At 30.8% G+C, this 19,328-nt stretch overlaps 2 protein-coding genes across 2 annotated transcripts; both read right to left on the reverse strand.

The window, feature by feature from the left end:
• Positions 1–1,162: 1,162 nt before the first annotated feature.
• LOC108321852 (lipase-like PAD4) lies at positions 1,163–6,094 on the reverse strand. Its single transcript, XM_017553736.2, has 4 exons — positions 5,940–6,094; positions 5,486–5,810; positions 2,497–3,219; positions 1,163–2,096 (listed from the first exon to the last, which is right to left on the reverse strand). Exons 1-4 carry the CDS (start codon positions 5,966–5,968, stop codon positions 1,266–1,268), a joined length of 1,908 nt encoding a protein of 635 aa, XP_017409225.1. The 5' UTR covers positions 5,969–6,094; the 3' UTR covers positions 1,163–1,265.
• Positions 6,095–13,910: 7,816 nt separating this feature from the next.
• Positions 13,911–18,047, reverse strand: LOC108325460 (guanine nucleotide-binding protein subunit beta-like protein). The gene is made up of 3 exons (XM_017558541.2): positions 17,771–18,047; positions 15,895–15,899; positions 13,911–14,540 (listed from the first exon to the last, which is right to left on the reverse strand). Exons 1-3 carry the CDS (start codon positions 18,045–18,047, stop codon positions 13,911–13,913), a joined length of 912 nt encoding a protein of 303 aa, XP_017414030.1.
• Between the last annotated feature and the right edge of the window lie 1,281 nt (positions 18,048–19,328).

The raw sequence follows: 19,328 nt of genomic DNA on the forward strand, positions 1-19,328 counted from the left end.
AAATGGGATAAGGAAATATAAGAATAAAAAATAAAAGGGAAAAACATATAAAGCTTAGGATAAAGAATGTTATGATTCTCTTTTATAACACATAAGAGGGAATTGAATAGATTTTAAAATGAAATGAGCCTAAGAAGTCAAGAGTTAATATTGTATAACAGTAGATTCAGCATATGTTCTTTAAAGCATAAAGATTGAACATACTAGTACATATTTAAAATTTTTAAATAACATTTTTCTAATATTGTCAAAAACACATTAGGGTTTAAAACTCTACTAAATAATTCCTTTGTCATATTTTCCTTTTGTTTGATTTTCTAACTTAATTTTCTTGTATTTTTAAAATCAAGAGAGGGTAAAAGAACTAAGGAAGCAAGCAAAAGGAGAAATCATGTCATGAATCCAACTTTAAAGAGACCCCTTAAGCTGTGGTGGACCTCCCCTTAAAGTGTATCATGCATCCTTCAATTCATTGATCATATTATCATCTTCAAATTACTCTTTCGCCATGAACTTTATGTATAAAGAAGATCAAGTTGATAAGAAAATTTGTCATCTTCTGCAAGCAAGCACAACCCTTGTACTCAATTGTAAAACAATGACCACTCTCAAGACGTTCTATCTATTTTAAGTTCAGTTGCACACGCAAAGCAACATGTCTCCCAAAAACTGACTTTGGTTTTCTTTATTTAAAAAGTAAGATTTTTAACTTTTTGAAAGATTTTTTTCATGCAATAATTCATTTCTTAAAAGTAATTTCTACCAAACACGTAGATGTGAAGGGATAAACAGTTTATATAAAAAAATTATTCAATAAATTCTTTTCAAATGGAGTGTATTTTAAATTTGTGCAAACTATAGTCTCACTCAAAATCACACCCAAAAGAAAAAAAAAATGTTTTCACTACACTTCACATCAGCATTTGGATTAAGCTGGTATTTATAGTGCTAATATTAGAGAACATCAATCATGCTACAAACTTGTAGTGACAACCATGGCAACTACTATTAATGTTAGTCATTGTTTAACTTTTAGTTTCAGTTTTGGTGTTAGTAATATAGAATCTGATATAATGTTATGTGATCGTCATCAACCTTTGAATGTTTCACTTTAGCCCTGCTCTCGTATATGTATTCAAGTGAAATCCTAATGCAATAAAAGTGTCACAACTCAACAGCAAAATGAGTTATTTTGCAGAAGGTAGCACAGTTCTTATACATAGTACAGTTACAACGAGTCAAACTTATTGATTCCAAATCACCTACTAAGGAACTACTTCACCATCTAGAAAACCAGTAAACTGATGAGGAAGCCTTTGCACCTTTACTTTCAGTTGTTTCAGTTCTCTTAAATCCTCCACCCATATACTGTAACTTGAGTTCTTTAAGAGAACATCACAAGACACCTCTTTATTTTCTACTAAATTTATGGCATACTTCTCAAAATTTTCAATTTTATCCCATAAAAGAGACAGCTTGTTAGCGTCTATCTCGCTTCTAACACAATTCAACCAGTCCCTAGCTTCTTCCACTCTAGCCCAAAAGCATGAATCTTGGGTAAGACTCGCAAACTTGCTCCTCTCCTTGTTTTCTTCTGCAGCAGTAGTAACAGTTCTGTCCTTCCACCACCTATCAAAAATCTCATATCTTCTCTCTCTACCATGCTGCATGTAATGATACCCCTTGGCTCTATGCATCCCTTTCCTCCCATAATACTCAGCAATGTCTAGAGGCTCAACCAATAGTTTATAGAAGTGTGAAGCATTGACCCACTTGGCTCTCTTGTCAAAGTCATGAGGCAGCTCACCTCTTTCCAACATGTCAATAACGTTGTTCCAAAACCTGGCAAGCTTGCAACGGTTAATGTTGATTTTCATGTCCCTTTTGGAACTGGAAGAGTCCCTGCTTTTGAACGAGTCGTAGTAACCAATTTGGTCGTCTTGCTCATCGCACCAATTCTTGTACCATTCTATTTGAGCTCTCAGAGGTACCACCTTGGATAAGCTAACTGCTAGGGTTGCTGCGTTTAGATTTGGTGAAGGGCCCATTCTTCTTGTTTTCTTGAGACATTCCTTGGCGGATGTGATAGCTGATTCCTGTTGGTTACATAACAGTATAACTAGTTCAGCAAAAATATTCATGCCTGACCAATATAACTACGTAATGAGAAGGCGCTGCAAAAATCATAGATGCTGATTTTCCAATAGAGTAAACCCTCCCACTTTAGTTCTTCAAATCGTAAGCCATAAACACTTAAATCTTCAACTTCACAGAGACTTTGTGAAAACAGATTGGATTTTGATAATTCAAGGTTTAAGAAGAGACAGCATATTATCATTATCCACCTATCTAAAAGTTTAAGCTGTTTAGTTGATAATGTTTAGTCCCACCTAGCACTGAATTATATAGAATCTGAATCTATGAACCGAAAGCTTTAAATGTTAGTTACACACATGAATCCTTTAGCATAACATCTCTAAAAGATTTTGCAATTACCTCGTTTGCTATGCCAGAAGACTGGATGGCTAATTCAAGCCCTGCTTCATAGCTCGAGTCAGGAATGGTTCTCTGCATGGAAATTTCCTGATTCAATGTCTGTGAAGACAATTTATTAACATAGTATCCATACTTCAGATGGTCTTCAATACTACTAACTGGAGAACCAGTTGCAAGCATCAAGTGCATCATCTTTATGATTGCAGATGGACTATCTACACACACTGCTCCTTCTTCTGTGACAAAAAAGTAGTTCCCGAAAGGGTGAAACAAGATAGGCACAAATGTTTCTCCCTCCTGTGATGCTGCTTCCAAGTAATCCATCACAGCATCGAACAATTTAGCTTTCTCTTTTTCTGATATCTGATTTGCAAGCTTTCCAAAATCTTCTGAGGTCATGGAAAATTGCCAAAACTGTAGCAGGGAATTTAGCTGAGTAGTGAGAAAGGTTATAGGGGCAAAGAGCAACCTTGGCATTATGTCATGCTTTGACACAACGTGGCAGAAGTTGCCGCCCCATCTTTCTCTAAAAATGCTTTGAGAAAAGGCTTCGTTCCCAAGCAATGGTGCCCCAAAAGTGATGCACAATATTGACACAGAGGAAGAGATTGATTGTAGGTAAGACAGAAGCCAAAGACTGCACAACGACGCAGTGGCTCCTCCAATTGAATGTCCAGTGATCACAATTGATTTAGTGTCTTTGTTTCCCACTATTTCCAACATCTGAGTTGCAACATTAAATTTTAGCAGTTAGTTAAGAATACCAATAAGATTCTGGGGAAATAAGTTTGAAGAACAAAAAATTAAATGCCCTTTAAGGATATTGATATGAATATTTTTACTTTTAACTTCATCTAGTTGTATGCACAATCAGAAAAAGAAAAATAAAAGGTAACTCCAAAAATTACGCTAAAAAGACTTGGCAAGACTTGAAGTGACGGTTCGTAGGGCATAATCTGTGAAAATGAAACCTTTTGCTTTGTATGTGAAAAGAACAGTTCCAAAATTGACTTTTTGTTCAATTTCGCAAGGTCCATGGGGTTGTTAGAGTCAAGAGCTCCCACCACACGCCAAGACTCAAGTCTTGTGTTCTTGCTCCCCGACTTTGGCATAAAAGTAGAAAGTTAACTTAATTATTCTGCTGTGATAACTATGACTCGAAAACCACCATGGTAAGAAAAGTTGGGTTTAACCTACCCAAATCACTGAGACACGTGTCAGTTTCAGAGAGAATATTTCCTCGTAGATATTATCCAAATATATTTTTCATTTTCTTATTTTTATAGACCTTTCAGACAGTTTACATAGACTGTTTTTCCAAAGAAACTAACAAATAAAATGCTACCTGAGGATACAAAAATTTATCTGTACGGAAACATTTTACCGGTCAATTAGTGGTGATGAAGACAAATTTGTCACAGATGTTTGTCCATGAACAAAAACCCTACTAACCCTAATATAATAATGATGAAGGCATTGAACGAGCGTAATGGAAGTTTTACTCGCTTATTTTACGCTGAAAATTCAACCCACACGCCTTTTCTATGCCATAATTTGCTTGTAGATGGACGCAACTGTTACCAAAAAGTAAAAGTCAACCATTTTATTTTACAATCTCGAATCGAACCGATGTTTTGTTTTCGTTATTACATCAAATGTTTCAGGCACTGATCAAGGTGGCTTGGTTGTTAGCCGTCGTCGGATAAAATGATTGCTCATTGGTGGGACCCATGTCAGAATAAGAGGTTGTAGGGGACCTTTCACATTGCAAAAATGTATTTTGCTTCTCTCTTTCAACTTTTCATAAAATTTATTATAAAAACTGGCCATAAAATAGATTAAAGGACTAATGAACGCCATGGAATTTAGAAATTAATAAATATGTACAGAAAAATAAACGTGGACATACTTTGGGTGTGGGAATATTATTAGCATATACCAACGAGTTAAAAATAACACGACCCATTGTTGATTTGAAGAGATTTAGTGGAGGTGGATTCTTAAAAGAGTTAGTGCACTTTTAATAAAGGGATTTAATGTTTAAATAATTAATGTTTCTATAAGAAAACAGCGTAATTTATTGTTTTTATATTCTTAATGTTAATAACTTATTCTAAGATTAGCTTAAATCTCAGTGGTATCTTCTATCTCTTTTGAGTTGAAATTTTAATAAATTAAATTAGGTATTAGTATTTCAACACGTAACTTCCCTTTTTTTTTCTCAGCCTTCATTCGTTATCACGTCTTCTCTAACTCTAACAAAGAAAGCCCGAAAACGCCATGGAATGGATATCGAGTTCATCTACCTAATTACTGTCCCTTTCAACCTTTTCCCTTTTTCTCTAATTTTAAATCAATTATTACCATTCACTTTTTTCTTTTTCTCTTTATATGTTCTACCAATTGATGAGCCAAAATTAACATCCCCACCAGCTACGTCATGTGTAACCATATGATAATAAAAGAAGCAACCCAAATAATAAAAAAAAAAAAATTTGCAGCAACAATCTTCCCATTTCTCAAAATCAAAACTCATAAAATTTACTCAAACTATATAAGGATACATTAAACCTCAACAAATGCACATAAAAAGATGCTGACATTTATATAATTGGTTAAAGGTAATTATTAATTAACTCGAACAACATACTCAACTCAGCCAAAATTATAATCGACAAAATTTCAATTCGGGTTTTCGTTTCTTATTAGTTAATGAACTGTATTAAAGATCTCAAAGTTATAGGGAAACAGTGACACCCCGTTCTTCTATTTTTGGTAAATAAAATGAAAATGAAAGAAAATAGTTGACAGTTTTAGCAGGTAAGAAGAAAGCTATATTTTCACCTACAGTTAACAGATAAAACTTCAATTAATTGTGATCGATATAAATGAAGTGTAAAAAGCAATTAAACAAGTTCGTGTTCATCCGAATTATGTGAGAATTTATCTTCGATTGAAACAAGTATGAATTGAGAAGATGAAAACGAACCTGGTTCTGGAAGGAATTGAAAAGGGAAAGGAAGAGGTTGAGCATGGCGGCGTGAACCATGACGGGCTCGTCCGGCTCCTTGCTCCGCCGCGGCGAAAACAGGGGCACGCCGCCGATGCTGTCGAGCGGCACCAAGTCCCTGGAGTTGGGGTCGGAGGAGCCGGGCATCTGGACGCCAGAGAAGGCGACGTAGACGGAGGCGCCGACGCGGTCCGCCACGAAGGTGCGGAAGGGGGCGGCGTTGGCCTGGGTGCAGAGTCGCCATGAGTCGGAGAGAAGCGGCGTGGAAGAAATGAAGGAGGCGAGCATCTGGCGAGACTCGAACCTGTCACGGGTAAATCATGGGACTGAATTGCTTCGACTTTTCTCGGAAAGTATTTTAAGTTTTGATTATTCTCCTTTGGCTTTTTTTTTTAATTTCTTTTTTTTGGAAAAGTTAAGAGTGAGTACTTACGGTGAAGGTTCGTTGGAAGCCATGCCCATGGAATAATGGTTTTTTCTTCGATGTTTCTTACGTTACGTTGGAGTCTTGCGGAGACTGGAATTTGGAGAAGTTTGAATGAAGAACACCTTGAATTGCTACCTTTTACATTCCTTTGAATATTGCATTTATAACCTCTTCTACTACTACTGCTTCAACTCTTTTTATTTTCTTTTATCTTTTAAATTTATTCTTCAAAAACATTGTACGGGTTTTATTAATAGTTATATAAATAAATTATATAATGTCTTGCAACGACTTCTGCTAATTTTCACTTTTTAATATCTCACAAATCAAATAAATTGAAATTTATTTTAAAAAATATTTTTCTATAACTTTTTAATTGCAGTATTTAAAAGTAATTTAAATTATATTTTTTAACTTTTTAAATATAAAATTATTTTTCTATTTATAATAATATAATTATAAATGTTAGAAATTAAAATTTAAGTCTAACTCAATCTTATAAAATTAGTTTGTAAGACGAGATTTGCATCCACGTATATATTGTATATTGATTTTATCTCTAGTCGGTGAGAAACACCTAACACATCCATTTATGCTAATGTATATACGTTTTCAGTGTGAGACTAGACATTAACAAATGGTCTCATAATGATTTGGTAGCAACTGAAACAATATACCCAATATTCTTACAAGGCCGAATGGACCTCACAGAACAAATAAGTTAAGGTTTCTAATTTAATCTTTAGTCTTTGGTTTTGGTTGTCAGCTTCAATTGTTAATCTTGGGACACTTGCCTACCTCAAGTGATGGGAGTACTTGCAAAGATATTCTAACAATCAAGTTAATATTGTATTCATAGTTTGTTCTTGTATAGAAAAATACATTTCAAATAAAACTATCCCTTTTTACTTTGGATTTTTACTTATTTATAACATTATTTATTGGGTTTTTGCCCTTCAAGCAATTAGGAAGGGCCCGATCATACCTTCACCATGATTTAGGCTTTATTTTATGTATAATCTCTATTTGGTTATGTTAAATGATGGTTGGTTTCTCGATTGAGAAGACCAAGAGCGTAGAAAGGTTAAGAAGACTGAGAAAGCAAGGTCGAGAAGGCAAGGCCTAAAAGTTGGCAAAAAAGGATGAGAAGGTCGAGAAAACAAGGTCGAGAAGGCAAGGTCAATAATTTGGACTAAGAAGGCAAGGCCAAGAAGTTGGACAGAGAAGGCACAACCAAGAAGTTGGGTTAAAAAGGAGAGAAGTACAGTTATCCCCCATACTCAAATATGTGAAATACTATCAAAAGTCTAAAATGTTTTGCGTACTGTGATGAATGTGACTTCTGGAGCTTTCTTGACAAGATTCACATAGGATGAGTCTTGCATTAAAATATCATGCAATAAGATATGACTTTAGCATCATTTGACAGGATTCACACGGAGTGAATCTTTTTCACCTAACTAATGCTTGACATCCTTCTCAGCAGGATTTACATGGAGTGAATCTTGTCTACCAAGCCGATATTCGACATTCTTCTCGGCAGGATTCACGTTGAGTGAATCTCCTTTACTGAGTAGGTTCTTAAGATCATTCTCGACAAGATTCACATTGAGTAAATCTCGTTCACTAGGCATGTCTTTGATATCTTTCTCGACAGGATTCACGTGGAGTGAATCTCGTTCACCGAGTGGGTGTTTGACATTTTCCTCAATAGAATTCACATGGAGTGAATCTCGTTCTCAAAACAGGTACTCAACATCCTTCTCGACAAGCATTCATTCATCGAGTGGGTGAGTGTTCAACATCCTTCCTGGCATGATTCACGTGGAGTGAATCTCGTTCACCTAGCAAGTCTTCATCATCCTTCTCTACAAGATTCATGTAGAGTGAATCTCATTCATCTATTAGGTTATGGGCATCCTTCTCTGCATGATTCACATGAAGTAAATCTTGTTCACTGAGCAAGTTCTCAACATCCTTCTCATAAACATCCTTCTTATTATATTCTTAAGTGAAGCGCAGAGATTGTCAAATGGATTAAAGGTGCAATTCTTCCAATCATTATTTGATATATAAGAAAAATATGCTTGTAAGAAAAATATTCTTGGAAGCTATAGGTATTGCACCTAATAAAAAAAATAAGAAAATGTACTCTTATCATTGAAATACAAAAATGTCTTTCAGTGTCAAAGTATGATTGAAGTTAATCTCTTGATTAAAATTGGAGTTTAAAACATGTTCACATCTTATACATCATGAAAAGTGACAAAAGAAAACATCATAATTATATAAGTGATTACCTATTACAATTGTAATAGAGAAACACTAAAAAAACCATTAAAAATTTGAGTTAGTATTGTTAATTTAAAAGACTTCAAATTAGATAAGACAAATAAATTTGTCTCCGTGGGTATTATTCAAACTCCATTTTGACGGGTAATCTCCACATTAACTGCATATGAGTATATGTATAGGTAATATTCAATAGGAATGAGTATGTACATACACACTTCGTCCATATTCTCATACTCACCATAACACTCATCTTGTCTCGTTTAAATTACTAAGTATTCATAGTTTTTTAATTGACCTAAGAAATTTATATATATATATATATATATATATATATATATTATTCTCTTAGCTTTTAGTTTTATAACCATTTTTTTTCTTTTGTTACATGATTTTTTTTTCTCTTTTATGAATGTTTGACTATTATATATCCATGAAATACATTCACATCTTGAAGGTAATTTTTCTCTTATTATAACCTTTGTCTGCTTATATTCAAATGTTGTATTATTTGTTATAATCAATCCAATAGTTTTATGTCTCACGTCTAAATATTTCTACTCGAATTTTATATTTATATGTATTTTTTTCACATAAACCTTTTATTTATAAAAATTATCTTTTTTATTGTTTTTTATCCTTCATTGTTGTTTCATTCGAAGAACCTTTTTTTTTTCGCTACACCAATTTTCTCTTAACTGTTTGACTAGTTTGATATCTAAAAACTTTTTCTTATATCTTCAAGGTATTTTTTATCTCATCACATCCTTAATTATACATTTATTTTCATTTGTGGGATTTCATTAGATGGTGTATCAAATTGTTTTAAAGATGCACATTTAATCATTTTTTTTCTTTTTTAATATTTTTATTTGTTATTTATTTTTATCGCGTATAATGTTGTTTTGATGATTTTTTTATATAATTATTTTTATTTTTTAACTTTCAAAAGTGTAATTTTATCTTCAAAATTTTATGAAATTGTTTTATTTTCAATAATATAACAACTTAATGTATTATTGTCAATGAACGATGTTCATTATTGTCCAACATAGATTGAAGTTCAAAAGATAAAGATTTAGGTTAAGTTTCATTTATTAGTGTATAAAAAAAGACTTAATTAGAATTTAGAGAAAAAAATGTAAATAAACATTTAAAATATTTTAAAACTTTAAAAAAATAAATTTTATAATTTTTTCAAGTAATGTTTATAAACTTAATAAATATTTTGGTTCTAAAATATTTTGTTTGAAATATATAATTATAATTCATTTCTAAATATTTGATTAGTGACACTGCTTGGTTAGTGTGTAAGGCCCCCAAAATTTTTCCCACATTGGTTATTTAAATATAATAATGCAATCTCATTGTTTTAAAATATGAGTAGTAAAAAAAACAGTTTTCTTATAAATAAAAGTCAAATAACTATTGAATTTGAAAACATGAAGAAAATACAATAATATTTATCATGAATTTTTTTACTTGTTTACTTGCTATTAATTAATAATTTTGTTACTAACTTTCCAATATCATTTTCAATTAAAAACTAGTTTAAAATATAAACTTTACTATTTTATAATGGATGCTCTTAATTATCCAAATTTAAAGAATTTATCAATCATATTTGAATGGCTTAAGTCTGTGACAAAAAAGAAGAAGTACATTTTACTTGACAAAAATATTTTTTTTTCTATAATAAATTATCAAAACAAGATTGTAAAATAAAATAAGATATAATTTTCTTACACACAATATGATTATTTACATTGTCAAAATAAATAGTTAAAAATTTTAGTTTTAATTTAGTTATTGACAGGTTCAATAATTCTAGAAAACAGAGAATAATTTATTAGATATATGTGATTTCTTTTATAGTTATAATTATATTAAATAACATATTATTTTTGTTGTATTAATGACAAAGATAAAATATGTAAATTTTGAATATATTATTTTGTCTCCTTGAGTGGTCAAAATTTGTCACTGTATTTATTATTAAAAAAACATATTTTTTATTTATCATAATTTTTTATTTTGTTTATAAAGTCAATTAATTAATATTAAAATAATAATAAAAAATACACATATTATCCGATCAGAATATAAATGAAATAAAAATATTATACCCCTTAAATATAAGTATGAAAATATAAATGAATTTATTTTTAGAAATAAGTGAAACTCGTCCTATTACCCTTTGTCATATCTATTTCAAACGACTAAATATTTCAAGAGAATTAATAAATTTTCATGTTGTCTTGAATTAAGTAAGAAATTTGAGACATGTTATTGTTGTGATTTATTATTCTAAAGAATTTTATAATTGATTTGGATTTTTGTTTCTGTTGGAAAACGTTTAATGATGTTTGGAATAATAATCTTTTATGAGGATACAAATGGTAACGTGATTTTTTATGTTGTGTTATGCATTTAAGAATGGTAAAAGATAAAAGCCAAACGCTGTCTCAACACCAACAACATTATGGAAAATACTTTTGTTATTGTCTCACTCTTAGCATCTTTCCTTAAAAAAATTGATACTGAAAATAATTTTCATTTTATCTTCTTCTTTTTATTGTAATAATGCGCTGATCTATATTTTCTAAATTATACAAAATTTGATTTGTGATAAAAAAAATCACTTTGCATATAAAAATCATATTAAAAAAAGAATATTCATTTTATATTGTTTATATTTATATAAAATTACTTTTTTTTAAATGTTGATTTTTTTTTCATTAATTTTAGATTGTCCATATGTCAAAAATCAATTAACTTCAAACTTGATCGTATAATTTTCCTTGTCAATTATAGAAGCACTCAGCTTTAATTATTAATTCCTTTGACTTTCCAAAATAAAAGTAAGTGAAAAAATAATAAAATTTATAACATTATAAAATACTTAATTTAAAAAGTGAAAAATTGAATTTTGAAGTCATCAGATTTATTTTTATTTAATTGACCTGGATTGTTTAACTTTGGTTTTCAGATAGGTGTAATAAATACGCACATCTGTCTCCTCCGGTGAAACGCGTTTTCAAGTCACCCATCTTCGGTCAACACAGAAAACCCAGTCAACCCTCACGCGGCATTCGGTTTTCAACTACACTTCTACACTCAATACAAATACATTTTTACACTCAACGTATGTACATATACATGTATATATACATGTATGTGTATATTATTTAATTTTACTTAATAATATATATCGTATAATAATAACAGTAATATAATAGCGAAGAATTAGAAGAATATAAACAAAACTAAAATGATTGACACGGAAAAAAAAATCAAGTTTCTAACATTTCGTTGGACATGTTAACTTAAAAAGAAATTATGGTTCTCTAATGAATTTCGTTTGCTATGTAAATTATGTAGAATTTAAAACAATGCATAATTTTCGCAAAACTAGTTTCAATTTAAAACTAGATAGTGTAATATTTTCAACAAGTTCAAAATGCCCCAAATAGCATGTTGAAAGTATAGTTTGCATGGTAACATTAATATCATTAAAGTTGATAATGTCAAATCCAAGTTCTTAAATTTTCATGAAAACACTAACATTGATCATTTTCTTAATAACACCGAAATTCAATTCAAATACTTTTAATTGTCATATTAACATGTTTAAACCAATTATACATCACAATTTAAATCAACTACTAATATTTCTCTTATCTAAAAGTTTTTTGAATTTAAAAGAATATGTAAAAGAAAATCCAAAACTTCTTAAAATGTAAGTACCCAAAGGCTCATCACTAAATAAACATAAACTATGAATTAAGAGAAAACTAGTTGAGATAATAACATATTCAAGTGAAAAAATCAATAAAAAAAATAGATTATTCATAAATAGAGCCAAGATATTAAAAATTGAGAAATTATAGAGCAAAACGTGAACTTATTAATGGATAGAATTTCTCTAATCATATTGTAACCCAAAAATTATAATTGAATTTAAGATTTAGTAATCTAGAATGTAATCCCTAATCTGATATTATATTATGGATTAATCAATCCAAAATATATTTTGAATTAATTATTCTTGCATATACTTCCATATCTGATAATCCAAATTACCAATTTCGAAATTTAATTAAAAACCTAACGACCGATGAACTGAGAGACGAACAATTGTGCATGAAGGAAGGAGACAATAAAAACGCCTATTTTGGTTTTTAGTTTTATTTTTAATAACATTTCATAAGGTAAAATATACTTTGAAAGTTAGGGGAGTGCAGGAAGAGAAAATGTGGTGCGGGAAGAAATGGCCTAAAGTGATCATTCAAAAGTTTTGGAAGGGAGTGAGTTCGTTGAAATTTTAAAAATAGAAGATTACTTAACTGCAAAAAAATTGGGAGATTAAAATGAAATGCAATCCAAATTAAAACTAATAAATTTTATATAAGATAAAGTTGAATACTCATTTTTGAATGTTTTCTCACATATTTTTGTTCAAAAATATTAATAGACTATAAAAGGCATTTTTATTTGGGCATTTTCCGACATTTTTATATGAAGTGTCTAAGAATACAAAGGAATTGCTTCTTGCACCTGCATAAGATTTTGAAAAGCTTGTAAATTACGTATATTTGAAACATTTAAGAAAAATACATTTTGAAATGACATTACAAAATGAAAATTATTTTTTAACTATTTCGTTTAATTTTTTTGGAATATAATATAGTAAAAAATTTCATTGAAAAATAATACTTCCTGAATAATTTAAAATACATTTCAAAGTATTCTTTGTAGAGAGTTAAATCTGAAAGTTCAGTGAAAGCTTTGAAACTCATGAATAAATGGCACCTATTTCCTCATAACTATCCAACGTGCTATATTTTCATTTTTGAACATTTGGGAAGTTTTAGATTTTACTTTCATGAAATAAAATCTAAAACATATTTGAAAGGATTTTAGAAAATAAAAAAAAGAAAAAGAAATACTAAATAGAGCGTTGCTAACATTTTATTTATTTACTTTGTGAAATTAAAAATGCTTGAAGGTTCTAGGACTTGTCTTTTCGTGGGCCTGGGTTTTCCCGAAGATTAAATTCCTTCAACATTTTCTTTATTTGACCCAAAAAAATCTTTCACCAACTTTTGTTTGATCTTCATCACTCTCTTTCAATCCTTCTTCTGAAGATAAATAAGAATAATTGAAGTTATCTTAAAAAAACATCACACTAGATAATTCTGAGTTTATAAAATATTAGTTTAATGTTTCAATAGGTCTCTATTTTCGTCCGGAATCTTAAATATGACTTTTTCTTTTTTGGCGTTTCAATTGGGTCCTTAATTTTGTAAAATTGAATTAAATAGGACATTTCCGTTAAATTGATGAAACGGCGTTAAGTGTTGTATGACCTGGTATGCTGACAGTGTTATTTTTAACACACGTGTCATTACGTGGATAAATTCTATTATTTTAAATTTTAAATTAAAAATTAAATTAAAATAGGGGAAATTCAATTAGGGCAAAGTTGGCAATTCAATTACAGAACCCCGTTCTCTCTGCAATTCCGGCGACGTCTCCTCCTTGGACCCCATGTTTTCCGGCACCAGTCTACAGCCACTCCCCTCTCAACCCTTCCTTTTTCGCGGACTGACGACCCAACCCTAATTCCGCAAACCGCATAACCTCCAAAAATCCTTGTCCCTAAAATCGAACCCTCTCAACCTTTCAAATTCTTCCCCCAATACCATCCCACCCCCCTTTCTCCGCCTCCCGCCGCTCCTCGGAGCAGCCCCAGCAGAAACGGCAGCGAAATCCCACAGCATCGAGAGAGTAGAGACGCTTACCCTCAGCCAAATCCCACAGCAAAATAACTCCATCTTTTCCACCACTAGCACACAAAGAACCATCGGGAGAAACAACAACAGTGTTCACATACCCACTGTGTCCAGCAAGGGTATTTCTCAGCTTGCAGTTCGTGAGGTTCCACACCTTAACAGTGCGGTCCCAAGATGCAGACACAATAGTCAGCTGAAGAGTGCTAGGGCTGAAACGCACACATCTAACCCAATCAGAATGAGCATTATTGTCTTGAATAGTGTACTTGCATTCACCAAGGGTATTCCACAGTTTGATTGTGCGGTCATGCGAGGCCGACACGATCTGACGGTTGTCAATGGAGAACGCCACAGAGAGGACGTCCTTGGTGTGTCCAACAAAACGGCGCGCGGAGGTGCCGGCTGCAAGGTCCCAGAGGCGGAGCTCGCCGTCCCAGGAGTCGGAAAGCGCAAACTGTCCGTCAGAAGATAGAACAACATCCTGATATGGTTTTGATGGTACCACAGTTCCACCACGTTGCTAATGACACGTGTGTTAAAAATAACACAGTCAGCATACCAGATGATAGAACACTTAACGTCGTCTCGTCAATTTAACGGAAAGGTCCTATTTAATTCAATTTTACAAAAATAAGGATCCAATTGAAACGCCAAAAAAGAAAAAGTCCTATTTGAGATTCTGGAAAAAAACAGTGACCTATTGAAACATTAAACCTAAAATATTTTATTCATTAAAACCTTACTAACAGGAGAAGGTCATGAAAGACATATATGCTTGCATATTATATATATATATTTCAATCTTTTAGGAAATAAATTATTATTTTTATATTCAATTAAACAAATTGTGAAAACATGAGTTAAGACGTAGAAGGAAATAAGAATAGGAATACATCAGTCTTCGTCCACCTCGTCTTTCTCTACTGTGGTAAATATTTAGATCGTCTTTCTTGAAGTTTACTTTCGATATAAGATAAATTAATTCTTATATGCATAACTTATGTAACAATTTGAGTTTTATATTAATTACGTAACTCTTTATATTTGCAAAACACTACTACAATATATTATTCAAAAAAAGTAGAGACAGTGCCGACTCTATCTATGTAAATAATTTTAAAAAATAAATATATAGAGAGTGCATGATCATGGTTAGTAAGAAATTATATTATAAAAATTAATTAAAATTTGTTTTACATTTAAATATCAAATTAAGGTTGATGGTTGTACCGTATTATTTCCGACGCAATAAATAAAGCTACATAATAATAGAGTCTCTTTTGTGGGACACATTAGCGTCTGTTTTTTCCTCTTGGATGGGTTTAAGTGGGACCCTATTCTGTGGAAGGAGTGAACTTTTCCATAATAGGATTTTTTGTTGAATTAAAATTCTATTCATTTTTCTCTTATCATTATTAGGCTTTACAAAGTAAGCTATATTCACTGCAATTATTAGTCTCAGATTATTGTTTCTTTTATTTATTTATTTATTTTGGTTTTAAACAATATAGTATGAAAGTCTTGACTGGCCTATCATTTAATTTCATACCATGAATCAACTCAACAAATTAAATTCATGACCAGAAAACATTAATAATTAAACAATTGATTAAAATTTAATTTATATATTTATACTTTTATTTAGGCATTGAAAATGTTTTTCAAGATATTATAGTTTTAAAACCCTATACTTATTTAATTTTTCATTTTTAGAATTATTAAATGTATTCACACTAATATTTTATTATATGTTTTTATTATGTGAATTTATATTTACAGAATTTATTTTTAAATGATATTATTTAAAATTAAAATAACGAAAGAAACTATAGGTATAAAAAAAATTGGTGCATACTTTTTCCATGGATACTAACCTGTACTGTACAGGTAACGTGATAAAAAAATTTAAATAAAACAAGTAAGGGATATAAATTATATCTATCTGTATTTTGCTGTCATCCATGGTGATCATGGTTGTTAGATTACAATAATGAAAAAATCTCAACAGTATATATTAAAATAAGAGTTGGTCAAATTAATTATGTTAAGTTGAAAAATGTTACGGTGTGAATAATGCACAATGGAAGAAAATATAGAAAAGTAAAACTATATATGATAACTACATAGTATCGGGATTTATATATTTATATTTTTTTCTTTTTAGTAGTGATGATTCTTTTGTAATTAAGGATAAAAGGATATTATTTTAAAATATTATTAAGGATACTATCTAATATTATTTTAAAAGAAAAGATAGGATAAAAGGATCTCATCTTCAAGGAAAAACTTGTATGAGTTAATAATAATTATACAAAAATAATAACAAGTTGACTACTAAGTTTAATGGTTTTATAACGAGAGAGTTTTGAAGGATAAATCCGGTTAATTTCTCTTGTAATTTTAAGAAACAAAACAAAACGATTAATAATAACGTGTAAATAATTTTGTTAAATTATTCAAAATCTTGGTTTTGATAACACTTTTGGACACTTGAATACTTGATGAACCTTCTTGTTTCTACTCCAGTGCATGAGTGAAAACTTCTTGGCCGTACAGAAAAACTATGATTGCAGTGGAGAAAGAAAAACCATTTTCTAGAAACATGTAGAATCAAAATATTCAAATAATCATGTCGCAACTCTAATAATTCAAAGTCAAGAACACTAGTATCACGTGAAGGTTTGATAAACACTCGTACAAACATAGATATCAATATGCATTACATCAATCAAACTTTTACACAAATAAAACTTTTATATTTATTTGATATCTTCAAAAGTATAAAAGTTTCGTCATCATTTTAGTTATGTAACATGTATCAAAATGAATGGAAAATCAAGAATTACTATTTGTATCTGTTGGGCTTTTAACGTATAAGAGGAAAAAAAATGAAAGAAAAATTGGTATCTTTTATTGAGCAGTAAATATTTAAATTACAAAATTTGAAATCAATTTTAAGAAATATCTATTAAATTTAATTAATTAAATAATGTATAATCTTCCTAAAAAATAGAATAGAGATATATTTTTTATTTAATTTATTTGATTCCTTGAACTAAATGTTGTTTGAGTTACAAAATTTTAACAAACTCCTTCCTGACTCAAAGTTAACATATTTTTCGTCTTTGACCGTATCATCTAAAGTTCTTTTAGATTTGGAAGTCCCGATCACAATTTCTTGCTTAGTCTTCACGTCCTTACAATCTTTCGCAACTTTTTCATCTACTTAGTTGTTCTTTTGGCTTTTTCGTATTTTCAGCTTCTGTTTTGGGAAGAGTTGTCTTAGGATGCTTTTCTTCCTCTAATTTTTCTGGTTTAATTTGACTTTCACCAACTTTAATACCCACTAGCTCTACTTTCTTGTTATTCAGAGATGGGGTTCTTTTAGGTCCTCTGACATCCGTATGTACTAACTGCAGTTTGTTTGTTGCTCTCTAAGATTTGTCTTTTGGAAAAGACAACCTTGTTTGTTTTCCATATTGAAAAGTTGCGCATACGGGTGATTTCTCTTATAGTTTGGGAAGCCCCTCTACTTGCATATTGTCTTCAACCTTGTGCATAATAAACTGCTCTTTATCAATCAAATTCAAAGCAAAGCTCTTGCCTTTCATTCAAACTCTGAATAATTCTTTATTATTTGAATCTTTAATAATGCAGGTTTTATCTTCAAATAGAACTTTATAGCCTTTCTCTAGAAGTTGGCCAACACTCAACAAGTTTTTGTCAATTTCAGAGTATTTAATTTCAAACTTGTGCAACCTTTGATCGCAATGGTTCCTTTGCCCTTCACTGCTATTTTTGCTTTGTTTCCAATTCGGACATTTGTGTTGTAGGTCGCATCAAGATCTTTGAATAATTCTTGATCATAACTCATGTGGTTCGTGCAACCACTATCAATTAGCCAATTTTCTGTTGATCTTGCAGTAGCAAAGCAAGAAACAACAAAAAGTTCTTCTTCTTCACCCTCTTCAATAAGAGCTTGTACATTCTCTTGTGTTTTTTTATGACTTGCAGATTTTCTCCACATGCCCTAATTGTCCACATTTATGGCATTTCACATCTGGCCTCCACCAACACTTTGTACGTGGATGATTGTTTTTCTTACAAAAAGGACATGATGGAAAAACATGAGAGGATTTGCTATCATTTTGTGGTTGAAAGACTTACCCTTTATTTTCAAAAATTTAGCTGCCAAAGCCCCTTCAATATGCCCTTCTTCTCTCATGAGTCTTCTTTGTTCTGGAGCCTGAAATGCGGTCAAAAGTTCTACCAAGGTAATAGTAAAAAGATATTTTGAGTTCTGCAAGGAAGTCAATGTTGCTTCATATCTTTCTGGAATTGTTACAAGTATTTTTTGAACAATTCAAGAATCAGGAATATCAGTGCCAAGAAGACATATTTTGTTTGCAATGCCGAGAAGCTTGTTCGCATAATCTTTAATTGTCTCTGAATCTTTCATCCTCTGCATCTCAAGTTCTCGAACTAGATTTTGCATTCCTTTGATTCTCTCACTGCCTTCGTACTCTTTCTTCAAAAACTTCCAAATTTCATATGCCGTTTTCAACGTCATTATTCTGTTGAAAATGATTAGAGATACGGTTGTGAACAAAATTGATTTGGCTTTGGACTTTTGAAGCCTCCTTTCTTTGTGATTTTTCATTTGAGCAACCATAGGAATATCTGGTAAGGGAGACACTTCGTAGTCCTCTTCTACCGCTTCCCTCGTTAGCATCTAGATATGCTTCCATTTTGACAACCCACATTTGATAGTTTTGTCCATCAAATAGAGGTACAGAAACGGTAGTAAAGGATGTTTGAGATTCCATCTTATGTGTGGTGATTATTTTGTGGTTATAAGTGTTTGTGGGTTACATCAAAGATCCAATAAGATCCTTTTTGTTCTTGATACTAATCGTTGGATTTTTAACATATAAGAAACAAAAGAACGAAAGAAAAACTAATATAGTAAATATTTAAACTATAAAATTTGTAACTAACTTTAAAAAAGATCTATTAAATCTAATTAATTAAATAATACATAAAATTATTCTAAAAAATAATATAAAAATATATTTTTATTTAACTTATCTGAATTCATCTCCTTTGAGTCATAAAATTCCAACCGTATCATTATGATTCTAAAAAGTTTACAGGTCTAGTTCTTGAGTCTAGACCACATCACATGTCAAATTCATGGCAGTGGCTGAAATAGAATCAAGAGAAAGATCCAACATTTGGGCCATCATCATTGAATTCCATCGTCTTTATATTACCTGTCCTTAACGCATGTGTTTCCAGTCCAATTATC

Source organism: Vigna angularis, chromosome 1 (genome assembly GCF_016808095.1).
Source record: "Vigna angularis cultivar LongXiaoDou No.4 chromosome 1, ASM1680809v1, whole genome shotgun sequence".
Classification (NCBI taxonomy): Eukaryota; Viridiplantae; Streptophyta; class Magnoliopsida; order Fabales; family Fabaceae; genus Vigna; species Vigna angularis.